The sequence below is a fragment of the Bufo bufo genome, chromosome 1, assembly GCF_905171765.1.
Source record: "Bufo bufo chromosome 1, aBufBuf1.1, whole genome shotgun sequence".
NCBI lineage: Eukaryota > Metazoa > Chordata > Amphibia > Anura > Bufonidae > Bufo > Bufo bufo.
The window spans coordinates 726,233,886-726,260,598 of NC_053389.1; the positions used below are offsets into that span (position 1 = coordinate 726,233,886).

Genomic DNA, 26,713 nt, shown 5'->3' on the forward strand with positions numbered 1-26,713 from the left:
GGGCAAGACTTACAATATTCTTTCACCTCTCTGAACACACTGGGCCAGTAAAACTGCTGTAGAATCCGGTCCTGCGTTTTCTGCCATCCCAGGTGTCCCCCAAGAATATGTTGGTGGGATAGCTCCAACACAAGCTTGCGATACGCCTTGGGCACCACCAGCTGTTCAATATGCTCACCCCGTAGTTGGTTTACCCGATACAGCATCTTCTGATGAACCACAAAAAGGGGAAACATCGACTCGGCCCCCGATTGTTGAGGTTCACAATCAACTATTACAACATTTTCCCAGGCTCGAGATAGTGTTGGGTCCCGGTGCTGTGCTGTACCGAAATTTTCCCCGGACCCAGCGGCCAATCCTCCAAGTCTTCCACTATTACACTCATCGGAGTTGCCTCCCCCTCTTCCACCGCAGTGGCGGCCACCCCTATCGCTGGCCCTTTGGTCTCAGGTTCCCAGGGTTCCGGTTTCCCCCCTGAGCAAGGCCACATTACTGGGGCTACACCTGTCACGGGTATCGGTAACTGTCGTATCAGGCCACAGTGCCGGGAAACCCGGGAAGTCTCTCCCAATTATAAGTTCATAATGTAAATTGGTGGCGACGGACACCTCGTGAGTCCACCTGCCAGCCACCGTGGACAGAGACACCAGGGTGGTGGGATAGTCCTTTAAGTCTCCATGGATGCACATGACCCCGACTTTTCGTCCAGTATACTCAGCGGGCAGCACCAGGGATCTCTTACCAGGGACACCAGACTCCCTGAGTCCAGCAGAGCCACCGCCAGAGTGTCTCCCACTTCCACCTGGTACAGGTGGCTATTGTCTATAGTCTCGGGGGTACCTGTTGCACACAGCTTCCTGGCATACAATAAGTGGCGGTAGCCATAGTTAATATCCATGGGTTCGCCCCAAAGAGGACAGTCGGCTCTTATGTGGCCAGGCTCCTGACACCGCCAGCAGACCATCGGAGCTGGGTCTGCAGGGGGTACATCCTAGGCGGGTTTTGCTGGCACCAGCCGCCGGGTCTGGGGTGGAGATTTCCAGGGTTTGACTGCCCCCCTCCCAAAAGAACCCCCCTGTAGATTCCTGGTAGCCTCATAGCGCTCCACCAGGTCGACCATCTCAAGGGCATTACCAGGAGACACCTGGCCGATCCAGTGCTGGAGAGAGTATGGCAAAGCCCTCCAGAATACATCACCCAACAGATGGTCCAGCATAGCAGTGGAACTCAGCACGTCAGGCTGCATTCATTTTTACAACCGGTTTAACAGATCATAATACTGAGATCTTGCGGGTTCAGCCGGGTTAAACTCCCACTGATGCACCCTCTGGGCCCAGACCAACACATTCACCACCAGTCTTGCCAGAATCTCACCCTTTACTGTTGTGTAATCGGCCGCCTGATTATCCGGTAAGTCGAAAAACACATGCTGGGGTCTGGATGCCAGGAACAGAGCAACGACCTCAGCCCATTGATCTCGGGGTAGCGTCTCCCTCACGGCCACCTTTTTGAACACTGCCAGATAGGTCTCGATGTCGTCCGAGGGGGTCATCTTAGGTATCGCCGCACGGACTGCTTTCCGGGCATCGTGGACGTTTTGGGACGCTCCTGCCGCTTGTAAAGCTATCACATGCTGCAACAGCAGCTGGTTGGTTTCCTGCTGCTGCTTATTAGCCTCCCGCTGCTGCAAGTTAGCCTCCACGAGGGCTTTCACGACAGCTTCCATTTTGTCAAGGGACACAGGTTGTATAGAGGCAAAGGACCAGGTTATAAATCACTCTTTAGTGTTTATTCACACTTATAACATAACAGTCACTGTTCACACACAGAAAAACAAAATAAAGTTCACCTAGTATCCTGGGTGAAATTTTACACCCGGCTGAGTACTCAGCCTCAGAAAGTTCACTTGCAGGCTTTAAGGCAGCCTGCTCACCTGACAAACGGTCTTCAGACCTCAGCACAGAGATCTCCAGAGTTCCACTGTCAGAGGGAGGTAATCCACACCACCTGACAGTGCTGGCTGTTTTTATAAGCCTGCCAAGTCCCAGCCTGGGACGTGGGGAGTAGTCACCCACCCAGCACTTTGACTACTTCCAGTAAGAGCCGTCCTGGATCAGCTATTACAGCCATACTAAATAGCAAAGTGTCAATCGGCATTAGCTGTCGCTGACACATGAAAATACCGGCTCTTACTTCACCGAGGCCAGGAACCTCAGTGACACATACCTACCATCAATGACGATCCCTTGTACCTTCCTACAGGGGACACAGAGGGGGGCTGGAAGACAGCAACTTGGTGTGAATTATGGATCACAACAGCCAAAGCAGAAAGGAAATGGAGTTTGGAAAGGGCTGTGCATGACGGTTTGGGATTACACTCCTGGATAAAAACACTGAGACATAAGAATCCCTTCATCTTTCCGCTAAACGGAGAAGTGAGCAGGGTGACGGCTCCGTCCATAAGCCAGTACTCACAAAGGAGACAAGCAACCCTTCTCAACAGCAAAATGAGTTTCAGGAGAAGGCAGCCTTCTAAACAGGCCAATGTTTATTCAAATCAGCCCTAATGGGAAGCCAAGAGGCCTGTGTGAAAGAGACCCTTTTACTGTGTCTCCCTGACTCTTTCCAGCCTGTTTCCTGTTAAGAAGCTTTTGTATTTATTTGCTTAGGATTCTTTTTTTTTTCCCTCTCCTTTCCCCAGAGGTTTTGGCTTGCTGATAAAACAGTGCAGACTTGTTAAGGGAGCCATATGTTCTAGAGCGGACAAGCCCAACCAAAAGCAAGGGGGCAAAGTTATTTCTTTATTACTACGACTTATTACTGGCTACTTTTCTCAGAGTTCTGCAGACAGAGATGTAAGACCCCCGATCCTAACACAAGGACAAAAATATTAATATTGGAATACCTATCCTGGAATACCCTAGATCTGCAGCAGTCATTACAGTCATTCGAACTGTATAGCAGATAGCACCTAAACTTTGGTCACTTGTGTTTCCATCAGAAACAAGGCCACAGAAGTACATCACGTACCTACTAGCATCTATGAGCCAAACATATACCAAAAACTTTTTTTTTTTATGTACATGTGAGCTATGTTCACACTCTACAGGTGAAGGATCACCATCTGCCTCTCCATTATTACCAATGGCCTTAACTCCACCAGACAGAAGGCACTGCATGCAATGTTTCGGGCAGAATGTCCATCCATAACACAGGTGCCATTGATGACAGTGTGTCTCTTAAAGGGCTTGTCTCATCTGATACACTGATGTCATATCTCTAGGTGTCGGTCTCACCTCTGGGACCCACACCTATTTCCAGAACAAGACCCCCAAAGTAAGTGTAGAGAAGCCAACTGCCATCCGTTCATTTTTATGGCACTGCTGAAAATAGTGAAAAAAGCTAAGCATTTGGCTATCTCCAGCAGTTCCATTGAAGTGAATGGAGAAGACATCGCTCAGGATCGATGCTTCATCCTTCACTTTCGGGTGCCTGTTCAGGAGATAGGTGAGGGTCCCAAAGGTGTGACCTGCACCTATCTCACATTGGTAGCATATCCATAAGGATGTATAGTATAGGTGTAAACAAGGCCTGACAGCTATATATCTGTATAGAACAGGGCAGTCTGCTACGCTATTCAATACTACAAAATATGTATACAATAACCAAAGGCAAACACATGCCACTGTATACCATACAGTCACATATGGTTTTCTGCATACAGTTGAGCATACATTTCTGGAAAACCCCAAAAGAGCCAATTGTATGGCCATAACTCTGGTGTGAAACAGACCAAATCCAATTACATGCAAAACTGGAAATTTTGTACCCATCTTTAGGCACTTCAGTAAAGGTGTAAACTCAACTGTAACATGGAGTTCATCCACTATAGCACTTCAATTAGCTTTCTGCAGAAGGCCCAGACCCTTCAGTCTTCTAAAAACTCATAGACTGCATGCATGTACTTTATAGTACATACATAAAGACATCTGTATGAAATACAGCTGGATTCTTCCTGCATAAGGTCTTTTTAATGCGACCCAGACTTGATGGATGACTCCACATATACTGTATACTTTTTAGTATTCCCCATGTTACAGCATTATCCTCTCCTCTCTGTCAGTCCTTCAATGTTGACCCATTGTACAGAAAACACACAAATTCTGACAATGACATACAAGACAGTCCACAAATTGTTCCCTCGGTAAATCTCTGCCTTCATCGCTTGCTGCTGCCCACAAATAATCTTCAGTCCTTGAAAGAACCTCTCTGCTCTCTTCTCGTCTGCCTCTCACATCACCATCTCCACAACCTCTCCTGTGTGTCCTCCATACTCTGGTGCTCTAGCACAACACATAAGACTCTACCATTATCCAAACTTTCAAATAGAAACCTGAAACCCCCCTCTCCTGAAAAACCTAGACCTGCAATAACCCTGTCTTCACTAAACAACTACAGTATATGAGCAGCTTCTACCCTTACCTACTCATCAACTATCTCTCAAAGATTGTAAGTTCTGGCGGGCAGGACACGCTCTCTTTTTGAGGGTCATATTACTTCTCGTATACAAGAGCAAGAATTTGTTATTTCGCTAGACTTTAGGGATATGTTCTTCTTTCACTGTGCAAAGAGGAAAAAAGAAAAAGTCTGTGAAAAAGCCCTGGACCTGTTTCAAACATGCATGTGGATCTGCTGTGGAATGTGACTTTAGATTCCGAGTCACCCCAGGAGAGCTGAAAGCCGTTATGACCCAATCCAGAAAGTACACACTCAGCATAGAGATGACCTTGAATAAAGCATGCTGGGTCAGCAGAGAAATGAGCCTGTACAGCTGGACAGGTTACCACAATGATGACCTTGAACAGGGTGTGACAGGTCATCACCATCATCTTATGTTAGGGTGTGCCCGCCACCATAACAGTGACCTTGTGCAGACTGCTATGTTGATCTTAAATAGGGCGTGCTGAACCATCATAGAATTTGCATTATGTGTTAATGTCTATGCTAATCTGACAGTGACCTCATACAGAGTATGGAGAGTCAATCCAGCATTGACTTTGTACAGTATATTTTAGGTCAGCCCAAAACATTATTTGCTCTGGAATTGAGAGTGAAAATGATGCAATGTATCATGCTCAATTGAGATAACCTCCTATTCAAAGATGGTGGGGCAGTACTATGCTATACCCCTCTAAAAGACCACCTGTTTGTGTAGACCACTACCTTATCCAAACCAAATTTCATGTGACAGATTTTCAGTTCCAACATAGATTATGCATATTGGCCAGAGAAGACCACCCCTTAGAAGACAACATTTTGGTGGTTGACTGAAAGAAGTTTCACTGTAAGTAGATCATTAGACAGATATATTTGTATATGGTGATTAGATCACCCAAAAACCATATTTTTTTAAACCCCAATTATGATCATCTTATTTACATATGTTAGATTGGGGTAATGGTACCTCAACCGAGTACTATTCCATGATCTGTTCTTCACAGATATCTGCTGTCTGTCAAATTCTTACCGTCTCTTCCATTTAATTGCCGAAAGAAAAAGAAAACTGCAAAAAACACATAGGGGGGAATTTGTCATTACCACCACGCCACCTTGAGTTTGTGACTTTTTAAATGCAATTGCGCCTAACTTTAGGCGTGTAATACAAATTGTGGCCTTCTCTATTACCATTACTCAAGCTATAAATGTTGAGGCCTGTAAGGTAAAGCTTAGACCTGGAGGACGCAGGATGTCAACATAAAAGGTCATTTAGAACTGAACAAAATATTCGTTCATATTTTGCTGGTTTTATGTCACAAGTTTGTCACATGTTTTGGCCGATTTCAATGCCACATGTAACAATGGAACCTTTATACTGATATTTATATGATTTATAAATATGTTTTTACCTGAGTATAAAAATTAAGATACTGAGGATTTGTCTTCAGAATATGCTTGGACATAATAAAGAGTATATGGGCCAGATTTATCATTACTCTGACAGCTCACTCCACTTTCACATATGGCTAAAGTCAGTTTTAGCCAAATCAGATTTATGATCGGCCCTTTAAGACAGTAATAAATGTGGTTTGACGATAGCAGTTTATCCGTCAGTAAGCAGCTTTACAAAAGTCGCACGTTTTTATGAAAAAGTCGCACGTTTTTATGAAAAAGTCGCATGTTCTATTAAAAAGTCTCATAAGATAAGCATGGTCCTCACTGGAGTGAAATTGCGACTTTTTTGCGACTTTTTTGCGACTTTTTTGTGACTTTTTAAATAGTCCCAATAGTAAATCTGTCTAGAGATTCATTTACATAAGAAAACACGCCCACTTTCAGAAAACTGGCGAGCATAGTGCAGAGCAGAAAAAAGTCGCAAATTTGTGCGCAGTTTTAGCGTTTGGGACTTTTTTTGGGACTTTTTCACTCCATTATTCTGACCTGAGCTAATGATAAATCTGGCCCTATGTCTCTTATTCTCCATGACATTTACATATATTACTTTGATCTACCTTTAGTCGGTTAACAGTTGGGGTTGTCTCATCTGAAACATTGGTGGCATATCGCTAGGATATGCCACCAATGCCAGGTAGGTGCAGGTCCCACCTCTGGGACCCGCCCCTAGCTCCAAAATGGGATCCATGAAGTAGGTGGAGAGCAGCCGCCTTCCATTCATTTCTATGGGACTGATTAAAATGGCCAAGCGCTGGCTCGGCTATCTCCGGCAGTCCCATAATAGAGAACAGAGTGGTGGCCGCACTTGTGCGGTGTGATCTCCATTCATTTCTATGGGATTTCAGAGCGCGTTCCGTTATTTTTGAAACTCCCGTAGAAATGAATGGAGAGCAAACTGAACATGTGTAGCTGCCCTCCACTCACTTCGGGGGTCTCGTTCTGGAGATTGCCACCTTTGGGACCTGCACCTATCTGACATTGGTGGCATACTCTAGCAATATGCGCCAACGTCTAAGATGATACAACCCCCTTAACACCAGTGTAAAACGCCTGTCTAATGATAAATTTATATTTGATATTTATTTTCTTTGGGTTGTCCCATACTATCACATGGATCATGTTGGTTTGTTAAAGATAAAACTGCATTTTCCAAATCAGAATACTTTGCTGAAGTCACAATATGGTTTCCTTCACTGCGTTAACCTGGCAGGTACTGTACATTCTTAACTCGACAATACCGCCAGTGATGGAGACGAAGGAGAACATTTGTGCCGGTTCTACTGAATGTTTATAGTAGACAAATTCCTTCTTGGTGTCCTCTAATAAGTCTCACATGTGCCCCCCCTGTACAGTTTATCTCTTCACCCTCCTCCATTCACTACTATGTGGATCCATCTGCTGAACACATTACCAGGATTTGGTCGGACTTCAGTCCCCGCAGATCAGTTACACAGAAGGTCAGGGGTCACCGCTACAGGTGATAAATTATCATTCTCCGCCAGAGAGAAGATACCTCGGGATCATACTTGAAAAGAGAAAAGGGATTAAGTACAAGATGGTGGATGGAGAGGGTGAAACAAAGTTTACTGCCGGGGTTGAGACAGCAGTCAATGGACCTCAGTTAAATGTAAACTTTCTGCACTTTGCCCTATTTTACATTTTATATCTCACACCCAAGTAAAGTTCAGCTATCTGGCCACTGAAATATTTTTAAAAACCAGCTCAGACTGGCATAAAACAATAAAATCAGGGATACTCACCTTACTGTTCCTCCACCGCTCTTGTTCCCGTCTCGACACACTGTAAATACAAGGCCACCCTCCCTTCATTTCTATGGGAGTCCCGAAAATAACCAAGCGCTGGATAGACTATTTCCAGCAGTCCCATGGAAGTGAACGGAGCGGTGGCCACGCTTGGGCGCTGTGCTCTCTATTCATTTCTATCTGACTACCGAAAATAGCCGAAAAAGCTCGCTCAGCTATTTTCGTAACTCCCGTAAATATGATTGGAGAGCACGCCGCACGTGCGTGATGCAGTCTCTTTCACTTTTGAGGCCCGTTCTGGAGATAGGTGAATTTACTTTACTTGTGTGAATCAGGCCTACAGTGACAATTACACAGGCAGCCCATTGATTTTAGTCAGAACCATGTAAGGCCTCATGCACACGACCGTTGTGTGCATCCATGGCCGTTGTGCCGTTTTCCGTTTTTTTTTTCGCAGACCCATTGACTTTCAATGGGTCAGTGGAAAAATCGGAAAATGCACCGTTTTGCAGCCGCATCCGTCATCCGTGTTTCCTGTCCGTCAAAAAAATAGGACCTGTCCTATTTTTTTGACAGACAACGGTTCACGGACCCATTCAAGTCAATGGGTCCGTGAAAGAACACGGATGCACACAAGATTGGCATCCGCGTCCGTGATCCGTAGATTACTTTCATACAGACGGATCCGAAGATCCGTCTGCATAAAAGCTTTTTCAGAGATGAGTTTTCACTTCGTGAAAACTCATATCCGACAGTATATTCTAACACAGAGGCGTTCCCATAGTGATGGGGACGCTTCTAGTTAGAATATACTACGAACTGTGTACATGACTGCCCCCTGCTGCCTGGCAGCACCGATCTCTTACAGGGGGCTGTGATCAGCACAATTAACCCCTCAGGTGCTGCACCTGAGGGGTTAATTGTGCTGATCACAGCCCCCTGTAAGAGATCAGGGTCTGCCAGGCAGCAGGGGGCAGTCATGTACACAGTTCGTAGTATATTCTAACTTGAAGCGTCCCCATCACCATGGGAACGCCTCTGTGTTAGAATATACTGTCGGATATGAGTTTCACAATGTAAGTCAAATCCGATGGTATATTCTAACATAGAGGCGTTCCCATGGTGATGGGGACGCTTCAAGTTAAAATATACCATCGGATTGGAGAAAACTCCGATCCTATGGTATATTTACTCCTGACATTGAAAGTCAATGGGGGACGGATCCGTTTGCAATTGCACCATATTGTGTCAACGTCAAACGGATCCGACCCCATTGACTTGCATTGTAAGTCAGGACGAATCCGTTTGGCTCCGCACGGCCAGGCGGACACCAAAATGACATTTTTTTTCATGTCCGTGGATCCTCCAAAAATCAAGGAAGACCCACGGACGAAAAAACGGTCACGGATCACGGAAAAACGGAACCCGTTTTTGCGGACCGCAAAAAAAAACGGTCGTGTGCAGGAGGCCTAATGCTTCATTTACCCTGCGCTGTAGGCAAAATTAATACTTGCTACTAGGATTCCTCAGAGGCTGCAGCTAGTCACAGGGAGACCGAGCAGTCGGAAGGCCTATGAACAGCACCCCCTTTTTAAGGAGAAAAATATGGCCTATTAACCTTGTCCTTCTAATGACAATAGAATACATGAAAATAATATCCACTTATTACAGTCAATGTGTCACAAGAGGGGTTAATATCAGCGTGCAGCCTATATTGTAAATTCCGGGCCCTGAGACTGTAATGGTCTCTTAATCATGGCCGTAATCCTATTGAGTTTCCAATCATGTTGTTTGGATGGAGGGAGGCTCAAGGGGTAGCTACAAATGTCATTCCCTGCTAATCCCTTTTCGAACCCCTGTGTTGGGGTGGAGTGTGTAACCCTTGCCTTGTTCTCTTTACCCAGTGCTCCCACCACGCCAAATGAGCTTGACCCCGGCCTGGGATTAAACAGCTCCCCTGCCCTGCTCACTTTAACCAGGACTTGAAAGGATAGGTGGAAAAAAGAATCAACAAAAACACAAGGGTTCCAATTACAGAAGAAGGCAATGCAGAAGAGGACCGGCTGGCATCGAAAACAGCTTCAGGCACTGTAGTCCCTAGTATTTCTCCAATTGCTATGTCATGTGCATGATTCCAGATCAGACACACAAAATGGTTAATAGTGCGGTAAACGAGATCAAAAATGTAACCGGAGACCTCCAAATGATTCCAGCCATGGATATATAGTCACTGGAGTATGGATAAGGCAATTGGGGGAACGTTTCCCATAGAGAATAATGCAGGGGTAAGATTTTTTTGCAAATATGGTAAAAAGTTTCAGTGAAAAAAATAGCACAATATACTCGCATATACTCTTTCAGAACAGCTCTTGTGATAATAAAAAATATCAGAAAATTTGGTTGAGCTATTTACATGGCTGTCTCACCAAGACGACTGACTGAGCAGCTTTCCGCAAGTGTGACTTCTCCTGGCGATCAGCTGTTATTGCCAGGGGAAGCCATGTCTGACCAAACTTTCTAAGGGCTCTTTCACACGAGCGGATGCCGTGCGTGTAATCCGCTGCGTGAAAGAGAGCCAAGCCCCGCTCCGGACAGCAGAGACACGGAGCATTAACATGATTGATAATGCTCTTTGCCTCTCTGTGATCTTTTACCTACAAAATCACTTTATCTCACTCTGATTGTGTAGTAAAAAGTTCAGAGAGAGGCAAAGAGCATTATACATCATGTTAATGCTCCGTGTCTCTGCTGTCCGGAGCGAGGCTTGGCTCTCTTTCACGCAGCGGATTACACGCACGGCATCCGCTCGTGTGAAAGAGCCCTAAATGTGGCATTACATGTCAGTCGTTCAAATGTAAAGCATGCAACGGGTCCACTCTTAAAGAGCAGGTCTCCTGAGCAAACATGTCCATATGCTTTCATAGGGCATATGGACAAGCACTGTCTTAACTGAGTCTCTCCGGGATTTACGTATTGATAACCTATCCTCAGGAGAGGTCATCAATATGTGATTGATGGAGGTCCGACTCCTTGAAATCCCACCAATCAGCTGTTCTGGTGAGCGTCACAGCCTCCTCGCAGCTTACCAACCACAGCGCCATACATGAACATGACATCACATGGCCTAGAAGGAGGTGTAGGTGTTCACAGAGCGCCACGGCCTCTTCATATGGCATCCGATATGCATTTTTTGAGGATCACATGCAGACCCATTCATTTCAACGAGGCCACAAAAGGTGTGGACAGCACTCCGTGAGCGGTCCGCTTCCATATGTTTGTTTCACGGTCCCGCAAAAAATATAGAACATGTCCTATTCTTGTCCGTTTTGTGTACAAGGATAGGACATTTCTAGAGTAGTTTGAAAAAAAATTATGGCATGCTCACGGCTGGGATCTGTGGTTTTGCGAATCTGCGATTTGCGGACTGCAAAACGGATGTGCTTGTGTGCCCTAAGGTGCATTCACACAACTGGTCATGTGCCCACTGCATCGCGGTGTGGACCCATTGACTTCAATGGGTCCACTAACTGCATGTTGCGACCAAAGATAGGATATGTCCTACCTATACCTATCCCTTACAGCGCGACCACATGGACCTGGAAGCGCACAGAAGCTTTTGTACGATGCTATGCTTGTCCTATCTTTGCGATGCGGGGTTAACACGACCAGTCATATGAATGTGACCCATGAATACGACCCATTAAAGTCAATGGTGGTGTCCGTGTTTTGCGTGGTCTGTGTCAATGCACCCTTAAAAGAAGCAGCTAAATGGGTTACAAAATAAAAATGAATCATTGCTCATCTCTCCGATTCCCTGAAGCTGCTGTTCCGATGTTGCTCCACTCTCTGCTGCTCTTCTTCTCGGTCCCACACTGGACACACTGAAAATGGCTTGGACCTCCCACTCAGCCAATCACTTATCACAGGGGTGACCCACCTAAGCCATTGATTGGGCAACCCAAGCCATTTCCTGTGTAACGAGCCCAGAAGCAGGAAGTGGAGAGCAGCAGGGACCAGAACCGGATCAGAACAGTAGCAGCAGTTAAATGAAATTATTCCCCTAGAAAACCTGTCCAAGTGTCCTGAACTCAGGATCACAAAGGAGAAGGGTTATGCTAATTGGTATAAAAAATTTGGGTTTTTTTGTGGGAAGAAGGAAGGTGTGGCTTAAAGTGTCAATTCAAGCTTGCATGTGCTCCTTAACCCTACGTGTTTGAAGTGGAATACCTCTTTAACATATCTGGATAGTGAGTCCAGGATACAAAAACCAGTGCATGCTACGCCTCCGGCATTAGAACAGGATACAACAACTGATAACGTTTCATCCATCAGGTTTCTATCAGGTTGGATCTGTTGTAGAAAGCAGCAAGTGTGGACCCAGCCTAAAATGCATCTTTTGTGAAATGATTGTTACTCTGGCCGTTCTGTGTTTCTCCATATAAAAAAAAAAATTTGGGAGGCCGAAGGAAGCAGGGGCTCCTGTTACAGCCTGGAATAGCAAACTCTGCCCAGGCACAGAGAGAAATGAAAATAAACAGCTCTCGTTTAGAGACATTTTCCGTTCTGTACCTTTCCGGGAGCGTCTAAGCGTCTGTTGTTTTTACGGAGATCATTTCACAGGGCCTGTGGATCTCGCACTCCCCCATGCAGATATTTAATAAACCATTTCAATGCCAGAGAGGTCCAACACCATGTTATTTTTTTTAAGACACAAAGGGGTATGACAATGGAGGAAGTCGAAAAGATGGAGAAGCTGAGGATGGATAACAAAGAAGGGGATGAGGATGATTCAGGAGAAGGGAAGCAAAATAAGGAAACACCATGGAAGGAAAACAGACAACAATATAGTGTGACCAGGTGAGGGCTACCGGGCTGAAGTAAAGGGCGACTGTCATCAGAGTCCACAGCATCGGGTATCTATGAGATGGCCTAACAAATACCAGACCCAGAGTTACACCAACACTCATCAGACTTCTAAATTACCCTGAGTCCAGGTCCAAGGGCCTCCGCCAAGTTCCCTCAGCATTTCCCAGACTCTTGACGCTTGACATTTCAATATGTGAGAGCATGATATACTGTAGTTTTACTAATATGTAACTCAGAGCTCCATTCTCTTGCATGTAACATGTGAAATGTAGCTGTTGAACAAGAACATTTTTTGCCATAAGATAGAGAAGAGGGACCATACACTTTAGATTGAAGTCAGAAGAACCTGTTGATTTCAGCAAATCATCTAATGTTTGAGTGTTTCCTGACTCTCCCCCACAGTACATGTCAAAGGACAGAAGAATAATCAGGATGAAGCAGTTCAACAAGGGTGTTTGGCAGCGACTTATTCCCCTCTACCCATCCATAACCTGTAAGTATGTATGCTTGGCCGAAGAATAACTGTCAGCTGTTTGGCCAACAGCTATTCGTTGTATGTCCGCCTTTAAAGGGATAACGTTATATCATGTTATCCCCTATACACTTAATAGGGCTAACCATTAGATTGTTGGAGGTCTAACCGAGAGGACCCCCAGTGTTCACAAGAACGGTGGCCCTGTAAATCGCGGGCACAAGAGATACAGTAGGTTATAAGTGTTTGTAATGGGACAACCAGTTATCCATTTACTACCCAAGGACCTTTCACCCAAAACCCACACTATGCCTACAATTTATAACCTTAGAGAAAAGACGGGACAAAAACAACAAAAATCCCTAATCATAACCCAATTTTTTTTTCAAGGAGAGAATAATAAAAAGCACATAAGCTCATTCTCATATGTAACCTAGTAACCTAAACCTTCCCAGAAAATGAGAAGCAGCATTAATAAGGTGACCGCCCGTTACCAACCTAGATATGACCTTTCCTCACATTAGATGGAGTTGGAGGGGGCAAGTAACTTTGTAAAGTTCTCCATAGAAATGTAATATTTTCTATGGCTCATGACAAAGTCTCCGACCACACTGGAGAGTGTATGAACGTTCCCTCATGCTGGTCACTTTCATGTGAAGATGGATGGACAGTTCTGCCCATAGACGTGCCTCATAGATATGCTCAGTCCAGAAACTCCACCACAACAGCTGTACATACTTCAGTTCTTCACCCTCCCCAACCCAACCCTTGACCTGGAAGCAATAAACTATTTGTAAAGCACATTAAGATCCCATTCCACTTGATGCGGTGCCTTCCTATGTCTTCACTGGTTTCAGGACCATTTATAGAGCAGCAGGAGGAAAAGTCATCATGGCTAAAGACTGAAATAACACGGAGGAACGAGATGCTGACTGAGGATTAAATGCAAAACCTTCATAGTAAATTGCACACTGGGTTTCCACATCAGAAAAGTACAAGGGAATTGCAAGGCTGCACATTTTCAGTTAAGAGTTGACAACATAAATCAGCTTACATAAATTCCCAGTCATGAGTATTAATTGTGGAGCGCTCCCAATGAAAACTAAACCACGATTATATTTAAAGTAAAGCTCCACCTTGGAAGAACTTTAAAGAACACGGCAGAAAATGATATAAACAACAGTCTCCTCATTTATCATTATTATTGGAACCTCTCCTGGTAACCTGCTGTTATGGTGGCAGACTACAGGCTGCCGTTCAAGGCAGACTACAGGCTGCTGTCAATACACTGCAGTAAAACAGCTGCCAGTCTACTCTAGTCCTGTGGGTAAGTACTGAAGTTAACAAGAAAATATTAACGGGTTGTCTGAACCCCAAACTTAATTACTGCCACTGCAGAGGGCATGGATCTCAGGCGGGAGCGGTGCGTAAAGAGGATGAGAGTGGCTGCGGTGTTGATAAGGGTGGTTAGTAGTCCTCATGGTGGCCGATCCCTCTCTGCTTCTCCCCTTGGCAGTGGTTGCAGATAATGAAGGGTGGCGCACACATTGTAACCCTTGGGGAGCAATCTAGGCTTGGGGGCTGCTGCCTGATGGGGGCTGGGGTGCCCTTGATGGTAGCTGGTTGGCAGGGTGCAACAAAAACCGTGGGATGTTGGAGGCAGTGACCAGACCCACTTAGACGTCTCTCTTTACTGAATAGATGATGAGAGTTGCAGTACAAATACTAGCAGTAGGCACTGTTTTTAAGTACTTTACAAGGCAGTCATTCTGCAGAAGGCTCTGTGTTCAGAGTAGGCAGTATGATCTTCCCCTCTAAAGTCTCTCTCTAGATATACCATGCAATCATCCAAAATGACCAAAGGCATGCAAAGCCATCAGAAGCAATTAACTCTCACCACGTGCATAAAGTCCACGTTATCTTAGCTGTCCTGTCAAACATCTATAGAAATTCAGTGCTTCTTTCCTCAGAGGTTGATTCTCAGCAGAGTTGTTTTTCTGGCAGTTTTGACTCTCAGGAATGGTGTCTTCCTGGAGAAGGGTTCTCTTTCTCACAGTCAGTACTAGGAAGATGGATATGCTTTGGTAACGATCATTTAGAGAGTGCTGCTACGGGACATTTCAGGGTAAGTTCTCTACTACAAATGTACAAATTATCTAAATAAACTATATCAGAAAAATGTTCCCTATCACTGTCCCTACACATAAGCAACAAAAAAAAAAACATGACAGTTACACTTTGAGGACTGAAACGTCCAATTGCTGTATATGATATCTGGCTTCTTGTCAATAAAAGATTTCTATTTGTGAGAAAAGCATATACGGAAAGGAGTTCCTTGATTTTCTTTCAGCTCTTTCCAACACCCTCACCCCCTTTCCAAAAAAGTAAGGGGGGACGGGCCTGGGCAGGAGGAGATGGACCACAGGCGGAAACTCCTCTAACAACATGTGAGCCAGAAAATTGGTGCACATTACACCAGATATCTATTCCAGCTCCTGACTAAGGCCTCTTGCACACAAACGGTTATATTTTCTGTTTCCGTTCCGTTTTTGCGGGTTCCGTGTGCGGTCCGTATGCGGAACCATTCATTTCAATGGTTCCGCAAAAAAGAAAAACGTTATGTACTCTGTATGCATTCCGTTTGCGTATATCCGTTTTGTTCAAAGATAGAACGTGTCTTATTATTGGCCGCAAATCACGTTCCGTGGCTCCATTCAAGTCAATTGATCCGCAAAAAAACGGAATGCATACGGAATGAATCCGTATGTCTTCCGTATCTGTTCTGTTTTTGCGGAACCATCTATTGAAAATGTTATGCCCAGCCCAATTTATTAATGTACTTACTGTTTAAATATTATTGTATACTTACGTTTCCGTTTGCGATCCGCAATAATAGATCACAAACGGAAACCAAACGGAAAAACGGAACGGCAAAACGGAACGGAAACACTGCTGAAATAAAAACCGGAACAACGGATCCGTGAAAAAGAGACCGCAAAACACAGCAAAAGACATACAGTCGTGTGCAAAAGGCCTAAGGTAGATATCAGTTCAGGCGTATGGACAGCAGAAGATGCAACAATCTTCCTCCAGTGGGGTTTTCACTCAAGACTGGTGCCTGAAATTCTGGTCATTTACTAACACACTGTTATGGGGGCATCTCCAATTTTACATGGTTATGAAGATGTTGGTGGATGAGACACTGTTGTTGGACATTTATGCCCGGCACACGGTTACGAGGCATTTACAGCTGACACAATGGTATGGGGACATCCGTGTCACATACACTGCAGCTCCACATTGGTTTTGGACACGAGTGGCTGGAACATTGTTATGAGGCTTATACATTGTTAAAGGGGTTGTCCCATGAAACATATTCTACATTTTTCAAACCAGCACCTGGATCTGATTACTTTTGTAATTGCATGTAATTAAAAATGTATTATAGCTGGTGAGTAATTCAATGAAATCTCTCTGTATAGCGCCACCTGCTGTTTGTTCTTTTTCTAATTTCTCTGTCCTGTTCACTCAGTTCAACGGCCAGTAGCTGCAGCAGAAAGGACACACCACTGAGAAAGGACACCCAACCTAAGCTGACAGCTTAAAATAAATCTAGCAGAACAATTGGAGCAATGAATGGGGAGATCTCTGGGTCCATGTGACTGGTTCTAGCTTAGTTAGAAAGAGGTTGTCGTGTTCTAGATTATGTATCATTTTCATTTTTTTACATTATTCATTAAAGGGGCATCTGTGGCCGACACAACATTAAAGGGGCATCTGTGTCAGATACACTGTGATGGGGCCATCTGCCTCTGATTTGGGACAATCTGTGGGCAAACGCATGCAGGCATTTTTGGGGTCTTATGTAAGATATCATCTGAGGACCACGGTGTGTATCTATAATACTTGCACATGCTTTGCCCTTTGATTTATATATTGTTTTGTAGTAAACGCCCCTCCCTTTAAAACCACCTAACACCCACATCCGCTATCCATTCCAGTACTGGTGTCCTGCAGTCATAGTACATGGTTTCAGGTTGGACGTTTTTCAGCGTCCTCTTAGCTGGACCATGAACTCATATTAAGCTCCAGTGAAAGAGAAATCCTGGTTTGTGTCTGGGAAGTCGCTCATGGCATGGCGGATACAAACAGTACTCTGTCCATGTCTTCAGCGTGAAGAGAGACTGATACAAAGTTTATACTTCTATAATGAGACGCTCCCCCCCCCCACGGTATAGAATTTCACTTGCTCACACAAGGCACATTGGTGGACTCTGTTCTCTCACATCTGGAAACACTTGAGTTTTTGTGAGCCTGGACGTGTCACACAAAGTCTTACTGCACCTATCGGCGGAGCTCGCCCCATCTATACATGAGGCCACGTCATAACAGACGGCCGATGGTTAAAACATGAATCGCCTGTGCAGATCATATACTCTGAAGATTGGGCCCCCGATCCCACCACATCATATTGTCTTCCGGTATGCAGGTTATTACATGAAGATATCTTACAATGGAAGGTGATGGTGCTACACGCTCACAAAAGGCACCATCCCATGGCACAAGTAATGCCTACATACCGTCCTTACCACTTAGTTGTATGGTAGTGTCAATCCAGAAAACTCCAGAAGAGGTAAAGAAACAACCCACTACTCTCACTCTCCTGTTTCTGTAGCCCTCATAGAGATGTAGACAGGAGAAGCGTGCAGGCTCAACCTCTGCCTCATTCACCATGAATATGGTGGTGGAGGAACGGGGTGGCACTGAGTCTTACCCCTTTGTCCTGGTCATCAGAGGAGGCTCCAGCCATCAAACCTCTTCAACGACGTCCAACGTCTTCTACGTCTTACTGCATTTTATTGTATTAATTTTAAGGCTACTTTCACACTAGCGTTGTTTGAATCCGGCGTTCAATTCCGTCTCCGGAACTGCCCGCCGGATCCGGAAAAACGCGTGAAAACGGATTACATTTGAATCCTGATCAGGATTTTGATCACAATGAAAAAATGCATTGGAAAAAACGGATCCGCCATTTATGGACTTTGACTTTTTTTTCTCATTTTTCGGGTTTAACATGCAAAAGCCGGATCCGGTTTGACGGAACACACGGCGCCGGATCCGGCGTTAATGCAAGTCAATGGGAAAAAGGCGTTCAGTCAAAGTGTTCCGGATTTTTGGCCGGAGGTAAAAATACAACATGCTACGGTTTTCTGAAAAGCCTGATCAGTCAAAAAGACTGAACTGAAGACATCCTGATGCATCCTGAACAGATTGCTCTCCATTCAGAATGCATGGGGATAAAACTGATCAGTTCTTTTCCGGATTTGAGCCCCTAGGACGGAACTCAGCGCCGGAAAAGAAAAAAGCGAGTGTGCAAGTACCCTGAGGCTAAAAAAAGACATGTATCCATCCAATCCAGCCTGTTATACTGCAAGTTGATCCAGAGGAAGGCAAAAAGCCCCTGTGAGGTAGAAGCCAATTTCCTTCACTTTAGAGGAAAAAAATGATTTCCCGAATAACTCCCTGGATCAACGACCCCTCTCTAGTAGCTATAGCCTGTAATATTATTACACTCCAGAAATACATCCAGGCCCCTCTTGAATTCCTTTATTGTACTCACCATCACCACCTCCTCAGGGAGAGAGTTCCATAGTCTCACTGCTCTTACCGTAAAGAATCCTCTTCTATGTTTGTGTACAAACCTTCTTTCCTCCAGACGCAGAGAATGTCCCCTCGTCACAGTCATATTGTCTACATAAAACTTGATTAAAGAGTTAATCCTGCAAAAGCTACTCTGCATTTTTTAAACTAGCACCTGCATCTGAAGTTTTATAAATGTATATAATTAAAAATATAGTATAGCCACCAAGTACCGTAATTCAATAAAATAAATCTGTATAGCACCACCTGCTGTTTTTTGTCCTTAATTCTCTGTCCACCTCAGTGACATCACTGAGGTGGACGCACATGCTCAGTTCCATCCTTCAACTGTCACCAGTCATATCTATTGTTGTGACAGTTACTGGTGAAGAGATGCAGCAGAAAGGTCACGCCCCTTGAGAAAAGACAAGCCCCTGAGCTACCTGCTTGAAATAAATCTAGCAGAGCAATTGGAGCAATGAATGTGGAGATCTTTGGATCCATGTGAGGTACAAGGCTGGTTCGAGCTTTGTTAGAAAGAGGTTGTCATGTCCTTTATAATCTCTGATTTTCATTTTTTACCTTAATCATTGTATCACCCCTTTAACTTCTAAAAACACATTGCATTGCTCATCTTGTGATCCTAAGTATATAGCCTGTATTATACTCCAGAGCTGCATTCACAGTTCTGCAGCTTTCAGAACATAATATCCCAGCATTTCATGCAGTTTTTCAAAAATCAGTGACCCCCATAGTCTATGGAAAAACTACAAGCTCTATACCAGGGATGCTCAACATGCGGCCCTCCAGCTGTTGCAAAACTACTCCCTGCATGCCCAGAAAGCCTACAGCTATCAGCCAACAGCCGACCGAGCATGATAGGAGTTGTAGTTTTACAACAGCTGGAAGGCCGCAGGTTGAGCATCCCTGCTCTATACCAACAAAACCACAGTCATATTTTACAGAGTTCATGGAGTCAAGAAACTTGTCCAGACTTCCACAAAATACCAAACATATCAAACATCGCGCAGTTTGGTACATATTTTCAGTTCGATATCTGGCCAGATCATGTGTGCACCTCGCCACAAGCAAAAAACAAAACAAAAATACAACAATTTTTTTGGAGGTCCTTTCTAAAAGGGAAGCAGATGTGTAGATGATCTAGTAGAATTGTCAAGGATGCAATGGAATTTGCACGTTACAGTTCAGCATTGCGCAAGATCTGAAAGAAATTATTCTGCCAAAGTTAACTCTAAATGTCCACTATTGTAGGACAGTATTACGGACATGGGAACTTCAGATCATATGGTGACCACAGAATTATACTGAACCTGTTAATATCTTGTGTAAACAACACTCCATTTGCGGAAAGGATCAAAACCAAAGGACTGGCCAACTTTGGCAGGAACCCCACCGCTCAGACAGCTTTCTACTTGGCCTCTGTATGGTCAGTTTACGATTATCTTAGGCTAAACTAGATAAGGAAATTACATTCTCAGGAAAGGAAATCACAAATATTCCAACAAGTGTGAACAAGAGGAACACAAGAAAGTCTCCATAGATAACGGCAAAGAAAACAGAAGCTCTGCTTAATCATGGAAGGGAATGGCGTGATAAAGAAAAACATCTCAGGCCGGTCAACCATACATAGTGTAATCCTGGATTCTACAACCCTAATGTCCATGTAAAAGTCTGACCCTAGATGTGACAATTGTTTGTAAGGAACCCAGGGAACTGTTCCGTCTAAAGTACCACAATGACTGGATGAGGTCAAATGAAACCTGGAAAGGGGTTGTCCCACCTGGACTACTACCCCTGCTCCAAAGAACTCATTGGTGATCCTATGATGACCATAGATCTGGATAATACCAGCTTTGTCCTGTAGTGGCTGCTGCAGGAGAAATGTGTGGTCACCTAAAGCTTCTCCTGGATGATCGACATTGGGGTTCGACTACCAGATCTATGGTCATCATATGATCACCAATAAGTTCTTTGGAGAAGGGTTAGTAGTCCAGATGGGACAACCCCTTTTCAGGTTTCATTTGACCTCATCCAGTCATTGTGGTACTATAGACATCACAGTTTCTTGGGTTCCTTACAAACAATTGTCACCTCACATGGCTTGATGGACATGCACATGACATTGTGTCGTAATGTAGATCCAGGTCTTATAGGGCTCTCTTCCTATATTGCAGGACCTGAATGCTAAAAATAAGTTTTACATTTTTTAATTTAAGAAATGATAATTAAAGGTATTCTGTCATCAGATTTAACCCCTCTAACCTAAACATATGCTCATGTCCAGACTAATAAGAAGAATCCTAAGCTGGCCTTATTAAACCTCACTGTGGCTCTATTTGCCCAAAAAAATGTTTTTTATAACCTCTCAATCACTTACTTAAGGTGCCCAAGGGGAGGTCCGTTAATACAGGGTGCCCGGCCACACCCCTTGCCGTCCGGTGCCCAGCGCCGCCTTCCCTGTCTTCAGCGCCGCCTTCTACAGCTCAGCGCCGCCTCTGCAATCCTCCCCATCCCTCTGCCAGATCCCGCGCCTGCGCACTAGGATTGCGGAGGCGGCGCTGAGCTGTAGAAGGCGGCGCTGAAGACAGGGAAGGCGGCTCTGAAGACAGGGAAAGCGGCGCTGAAGACAGGGAAAGCGGCGCTGGGCACCGGACGGCGAAGTGTGCGGCCGGGCACCCTGTATTAACGGACCTCCCCTTGGGCACCTTAAGTAAGTGATTGACAGGTTATAAAAACCTGTTTTCTGGGCAAATAGAGCCACAGTGAGGTTTATTAAGGCCAGCTTAGGATTCTTCTTATTAGTCTGGACATGAGCATATGTTTAGGTTAGAGGGGTAAAATCTGATGACAGAATCCCTTTAACTGTCCATTCCATTTTCAATCATATTTCACTTAATTTTGATTCTATGAAGTTCAAGAAAAATAAACTTCTGTTAATACCTGGAAACCATCAACATGTTGCCGTTGACAGATCTGTTATTATATTTCTCAATCATGAAGCCCTGCTGAAAATTAGTTGTGGGCATTTATCGGTTCATTAGCATCTAAGAACCCCGCTGCCACGCTCATTAAAGGGGCTGATCAGGGAAAGGTATGAATGGTGAGGACCACCATCTGATCTGTCTGGGGAACTCGGCTGTATGGGTGAAAAGTGCCTTTTATTGAGCAGCAAGCATAGGTGCATTATAACCTTACACTGCAGGATATAGCTGACCTGATCACGGAGAGCCCCTTTAAGTGAACGTGTCTATTGCACATACAATTAATACACTGTATATAAACGTGACACGTGAAGCTCCAGCTGTTGGAAGCCAGGTTCCAGCTGGTTGTCAGACCCTTTCCTACCTCTCACACAGGACGAGGCATGTGCCGACCATGTGGACATCGTGTCAGCTAATATATCTAAGGATGAAATCCAGCTTCTCGTGTGCTATTGATTACATAGCTGCCAGACCGAGGAATGTCCCCCCTGAGAGACGTGTCCACACCTATTGCTGTAGTCGAATACGCAACGCGCGCTCCATGACTGCTACCTACCTGCCCTCTAACTCGGGGCTGGCCTTAAAAAGGGTCTCTCTGGGATTTTCATATTGATGGCCTATCCTCAAGTGATGAGATTGGTGAGGGTCCAAACTGTTTTAGGGTACTTTCACATTAGCGGTAGGGGACTCCGGCGGGTGAACAGCCTGTCGGATCCGTCCTGCCGCTAGTTCACGTGGGCCCCCGAACTGCCGCTCCGTCCCCATTGACTATAATGGGGGCTGGGGCAGAGTTCTGGCGGCAGCATGGCAGCGCACGGCGAGTGGCAGCCGGACTAAAAGTACGACATGCAGTACTTTTAGTCCAGCTGCCTCTGGCCCTGCGCTGCCATGCTGCCGCCGGAACTCTGCCCCAGCCCCCATTATAGTCAATGGGGATGGAGCGGCAGTATGGGGGCATCCGTAAACTAGCGGCAGGACGGATCCGACAGGCTGTTCACCTGCCGGACTCCCCTGCCGCTAGTGTGAAACTAGCCTAAGAAAGCCTCCTCGCAGTTTACTAAACAGCGCCGTCCAGTGGATAGTGGCTGTGCTTGGTATTGCAGCTCAGTCCGATTCAGCTGAATGTGACCTATGAACGTGACCTCACAGGTCGTAGAAAGAGGCCTTAGCACTCATGAAGCACCGCGACCTCTTTATACCTCTTTACATTGGCATCTTGAGGATAGGTCATCAGTAATAAAATCCCAGAGAACCCCTTTAAAGGGTTTATTCCCCAGAAAACATTTATCGCCTATCTAGAGGCTAGTATGCTGTCACTGGAGGCCCCACCAGAACCAAACAGGGGTCCTGAATCCCCTCTGTTTGTGCGAGAGGGGCCTCAGTAGAAGCTTTGGCCGACCCAGGCCAAGTCCTGCTCCAACTCATGTCATATCAAGTCCAAAACCAAAAATGATAAACCAGGTCTACCTTACAGGAAATCTAGAATCTGTCACTTCTCACAGTTTCTAGATACAAATCTGTCCTTCAGAAAGCTCATAGTAAGGGCTTGTTCACACGACCGTGTGAAGCCCGTGCTGTGGACCGCAAACTGCGGTCCGCTAAGCACGGGCACCTGCTGTCTGGCAGCCGCATAGGGATCCCTCCGCAAGCTCTAGACAACCCCTCCCATTCAGCTGTTCTTTGCACCCACCAGAGACAACACAGTGGACGAAGCCATGCTGGGTTACCATTCACCTGAATAGGAGCAGATTTGCAGTACCACGCCATGGCCACTACACAGTGGGTGGCGCCGTCTGCTACTGGCTCCAGTCACTGTGTTATTTCTGCCAAAAGCAGCTGATTGCTGAGGGTTCTAGCTGTCGGACCACCGCTGATCTGATATTGATGACCCATCCTGAGGACAGATCCTCAATATCTAAAGATCAGTAAACCCCTTTAAGTACGTAAGGTTTTAGTAGCAAATTATCTTATGACTCTTTGTTGAGCCGTTCCTCCATTATTCCTGCTAGAAGTTTATGAATAAAGGTGTAACTGGGTTTGTGTCCGCTGTCCAATCAGTGCTGCCAATGTCAGACCACACCCCCAACAGTTACACCCAGTTGTACCTTTTTCATGAACTTCTAGCAGGAATAATAATTGACTGACCCAACAAAAGGTTATGAGAAAAGATGCTCGACAAATCCAAGTAGGCACTAGCCATGTCAGGAGAGGGAGGGATGACAGGTCCTCTTTAAAGGGGTTTGGACAACCCCTTTAAGACATTGATATCCTTTAGGCTCCTATGTAATTGCAGACATCGTAGATTTTTAATGCTGGGATTAATATGACTAGAGCCCTGAGCTCCTGCCGTCAAGGTTAGGGCCAGATTTTACATTTTTCTTTGGAGTTCTGTTTTATTCTTGGATCAGAAGGATTTTGGTCAGAAGTACATACGGTATATCTGACGGCAGCGTTAGTGATACCGCTCTTACACTGTCCTGCCTGGAAAGTCTCAACTGAGAACCATTAAAGGGGTCTTCCGACTGTAGACTTCCAGCCTAGGACTGCCCAGACTGAACACTATGGTAGCAAATGCTCAGTATATGTTCTGCACAAGGGGTTTCAGCCTCTGAGTGTAAGCAGTAAATATTTGCATTTGCTGACAGCAAGCAGAGATCTTTAAAAAGTGACAACAGAAACACAAACTAAATTAAAAAGCTGCTGAACATTTCTATATATATATAATGATTAAAACAACAGAAAATCCCTTTAAGGCCTCTTTCACACGACCATTTATTTTCTGTTTACGGGCCGTTTTTTGCGTTCTGTATACGGTCCGTATATGGAACTATTCATTTCAATGGTTCAACAAAAAAAACGCAATGTACTCCGTATGCATTCCGTTTCTGTATTTCAGTTCCGTTGAAAGATAGAACATGTCCTATTATTGCCTGCAAATCACGTTCCGTGGCTCTATTCAAATCAATGGGTTGGCAAAAAAAACGGAACACATACGGAAATGCATCCGTATGTCTTCCGTATCCATTCCGTTTTTGCGGAACCATCTATTGAAAATGTTATGCCCAGCCCAATTTTTTCTATGTAATTACTGTATACTGTATATGCCATACGGAAAAACGGAACGGAAAAACGGAACAGAAACGGAAACACAACGAAAACAAAAAACGGAACAACGGATCAGTGAAAAACAGACCGCAAAACACTGAAAAAGCCATACGGTCGTGTGAAAGAACAGAGGAGATAACGACAACCTGCGCAGAAAACCAGGTAATGGAGATGTGGAGATATCTATGGCTTTCCTATCACAAGTCATGTTCTCCTCCAGTAACATCACTGGTCATCCCAGCAGATACTGGTAGTCCGGGTCCAAAATATCTGCTGCCATCTAATATCTATCTAATTATCTATCTGTTTATATCTATCTAATTATATGTTTATATCTATCTATTATTTCTATCTATCTTATATATATTATCTATCTATCTATCTATCTATCTATCTATCTATCTATCTATCTATCTATCTATCTATATTATCTATCTATATTATCTATCTATCATCTATCTATGTATCTATCTATCTATCTCTATCTTCTATCTATCTATATAATATCTATCTATCTATCTATCTATCTATCTATCTATCTATCTATCTATCTACTATCTATCTATCTATCTATCTATCTATCTATCTATCTATCTATCTTTCTGTTTAGATCTATCCATCCATCCCCAGCTGTAGACATATTACTGCAGACAGTTAGTATTTAGTTGTATTGGTGACCAGGTATTAATACCCTACACAAAGTGACATGTCGGCAGCACTACCTACCTAGCTGCTGGCACTGGCCACCTACCCCCCGCTCTCATCCCATCACTAGAGCAATGCACTGTATATAAACCAGGGATTTACTGTATTTCAGCCTCTTTCACGCTGAGGTGTCGGAAGGGACACGGAAGAATATACCTCCTCGTGTGCATGTGGCCAAAGAAAGTTGTGCGACTTCTAGAAAGTCGCATCCTGTCAGGCAAGCAGCGCTTCTGTCCTGCCCGGCATGCATACTTACAGGGTGCCAGTCTTGTTGGGCAGCAGGGCAGGCTCGGGCACCTCCAGCAGCTCCTCGTTGGTGCAGATGACCTTCTTCCTGGGGGCAGGGGCGCCCACCCCGGGTTTGGGGCGCTCCACCACACACTTACAGCTGTGGATCAGGACGGGACAGGTCTGGCTCCATCCGAGGAGGCACAGGAAGGACACCACAACCAGGGGGCCACTGGGGCTCCGGAGTCCAAGCATCATGACAGGCAGGGCTACCTATCAGCCCATCCTAGGCGGCTGCCAGCATGCCACAAGTGCTGTGCCCTGCAAGGTACCAGCCTGCCCCCTCCTTCACAAGTCCTCCACCAAGTCCGCTCCTGCTGCAGGGTGAGGCTGCATGCTGTTCACACAGGGCGTCCCATAGGGAGAGGTGGCGGACGGCTGCTGCCTATATGATGGCAGATAACGGATTGTATGTGGAGCCGCCGCTCTCCTATTACCAGAGCCTGCACCTCCTCCCACCTTGCAGGGCCCCGCCCGGTCCTAGTGCCGCCCGCCGCACTCGGAGAAGACGGGATACAGCGCTCAGGACTCTGGCTAGGAAGGATGCACGGTCCTCAGGAAACGGACGGAAATGGACGGCTTTCCTGACTCTGCTCGGGGTCTTGGGAAAAAAGCCTAATATATATATATATATATATACACATACACGTGTGTGTATAAATAAAAAAAAAAAAATATATATATATAGGTGTGTGTAAATAAATTAATATTAGGTATATATTATATTGTTATTCATTATATATTATTCTCTCTCTCTCTCTCTCTCTATATATATATATATACGGTATATATAATTAAGTATATATTATAATACATTATTATCTGTATATATTTTTCTCTCTATATATATTATTTAGAAGGCATATATTTAAGTAACTTCTAATAATTGTAACAATGATATAATACACATTTACTACTAT

The 26,713-nt window shown here is 44.8% G+C and overlaps 1 protein-coding gene across 1 annotated transcript in view; it reads right to left on the reverse strand.

The window, feature by feature from the left end:
* Window positions 1-26,244, reverse strand: part of ADGRA2 (adhesion G protein-coupled receptor A2) — a 160,962-nt gene extending 134,718 nt beyond the window's left edge. Inside the window, exon 1 of the mRNA XM_040414381.1 lies at window positions 25,762-26,244. Coding sequence (XP_040270315.1) covers window positions 25,762-25,991 — 230 coding nt within the window. The 5' untranslated portion in view covers window positions 25,992-26,244. The remainder of the gene's footprint in view (window positions 1-25,761) is intronic.
* Window positions 26,245-26,713: the final 469 nt, after the last annotated feature.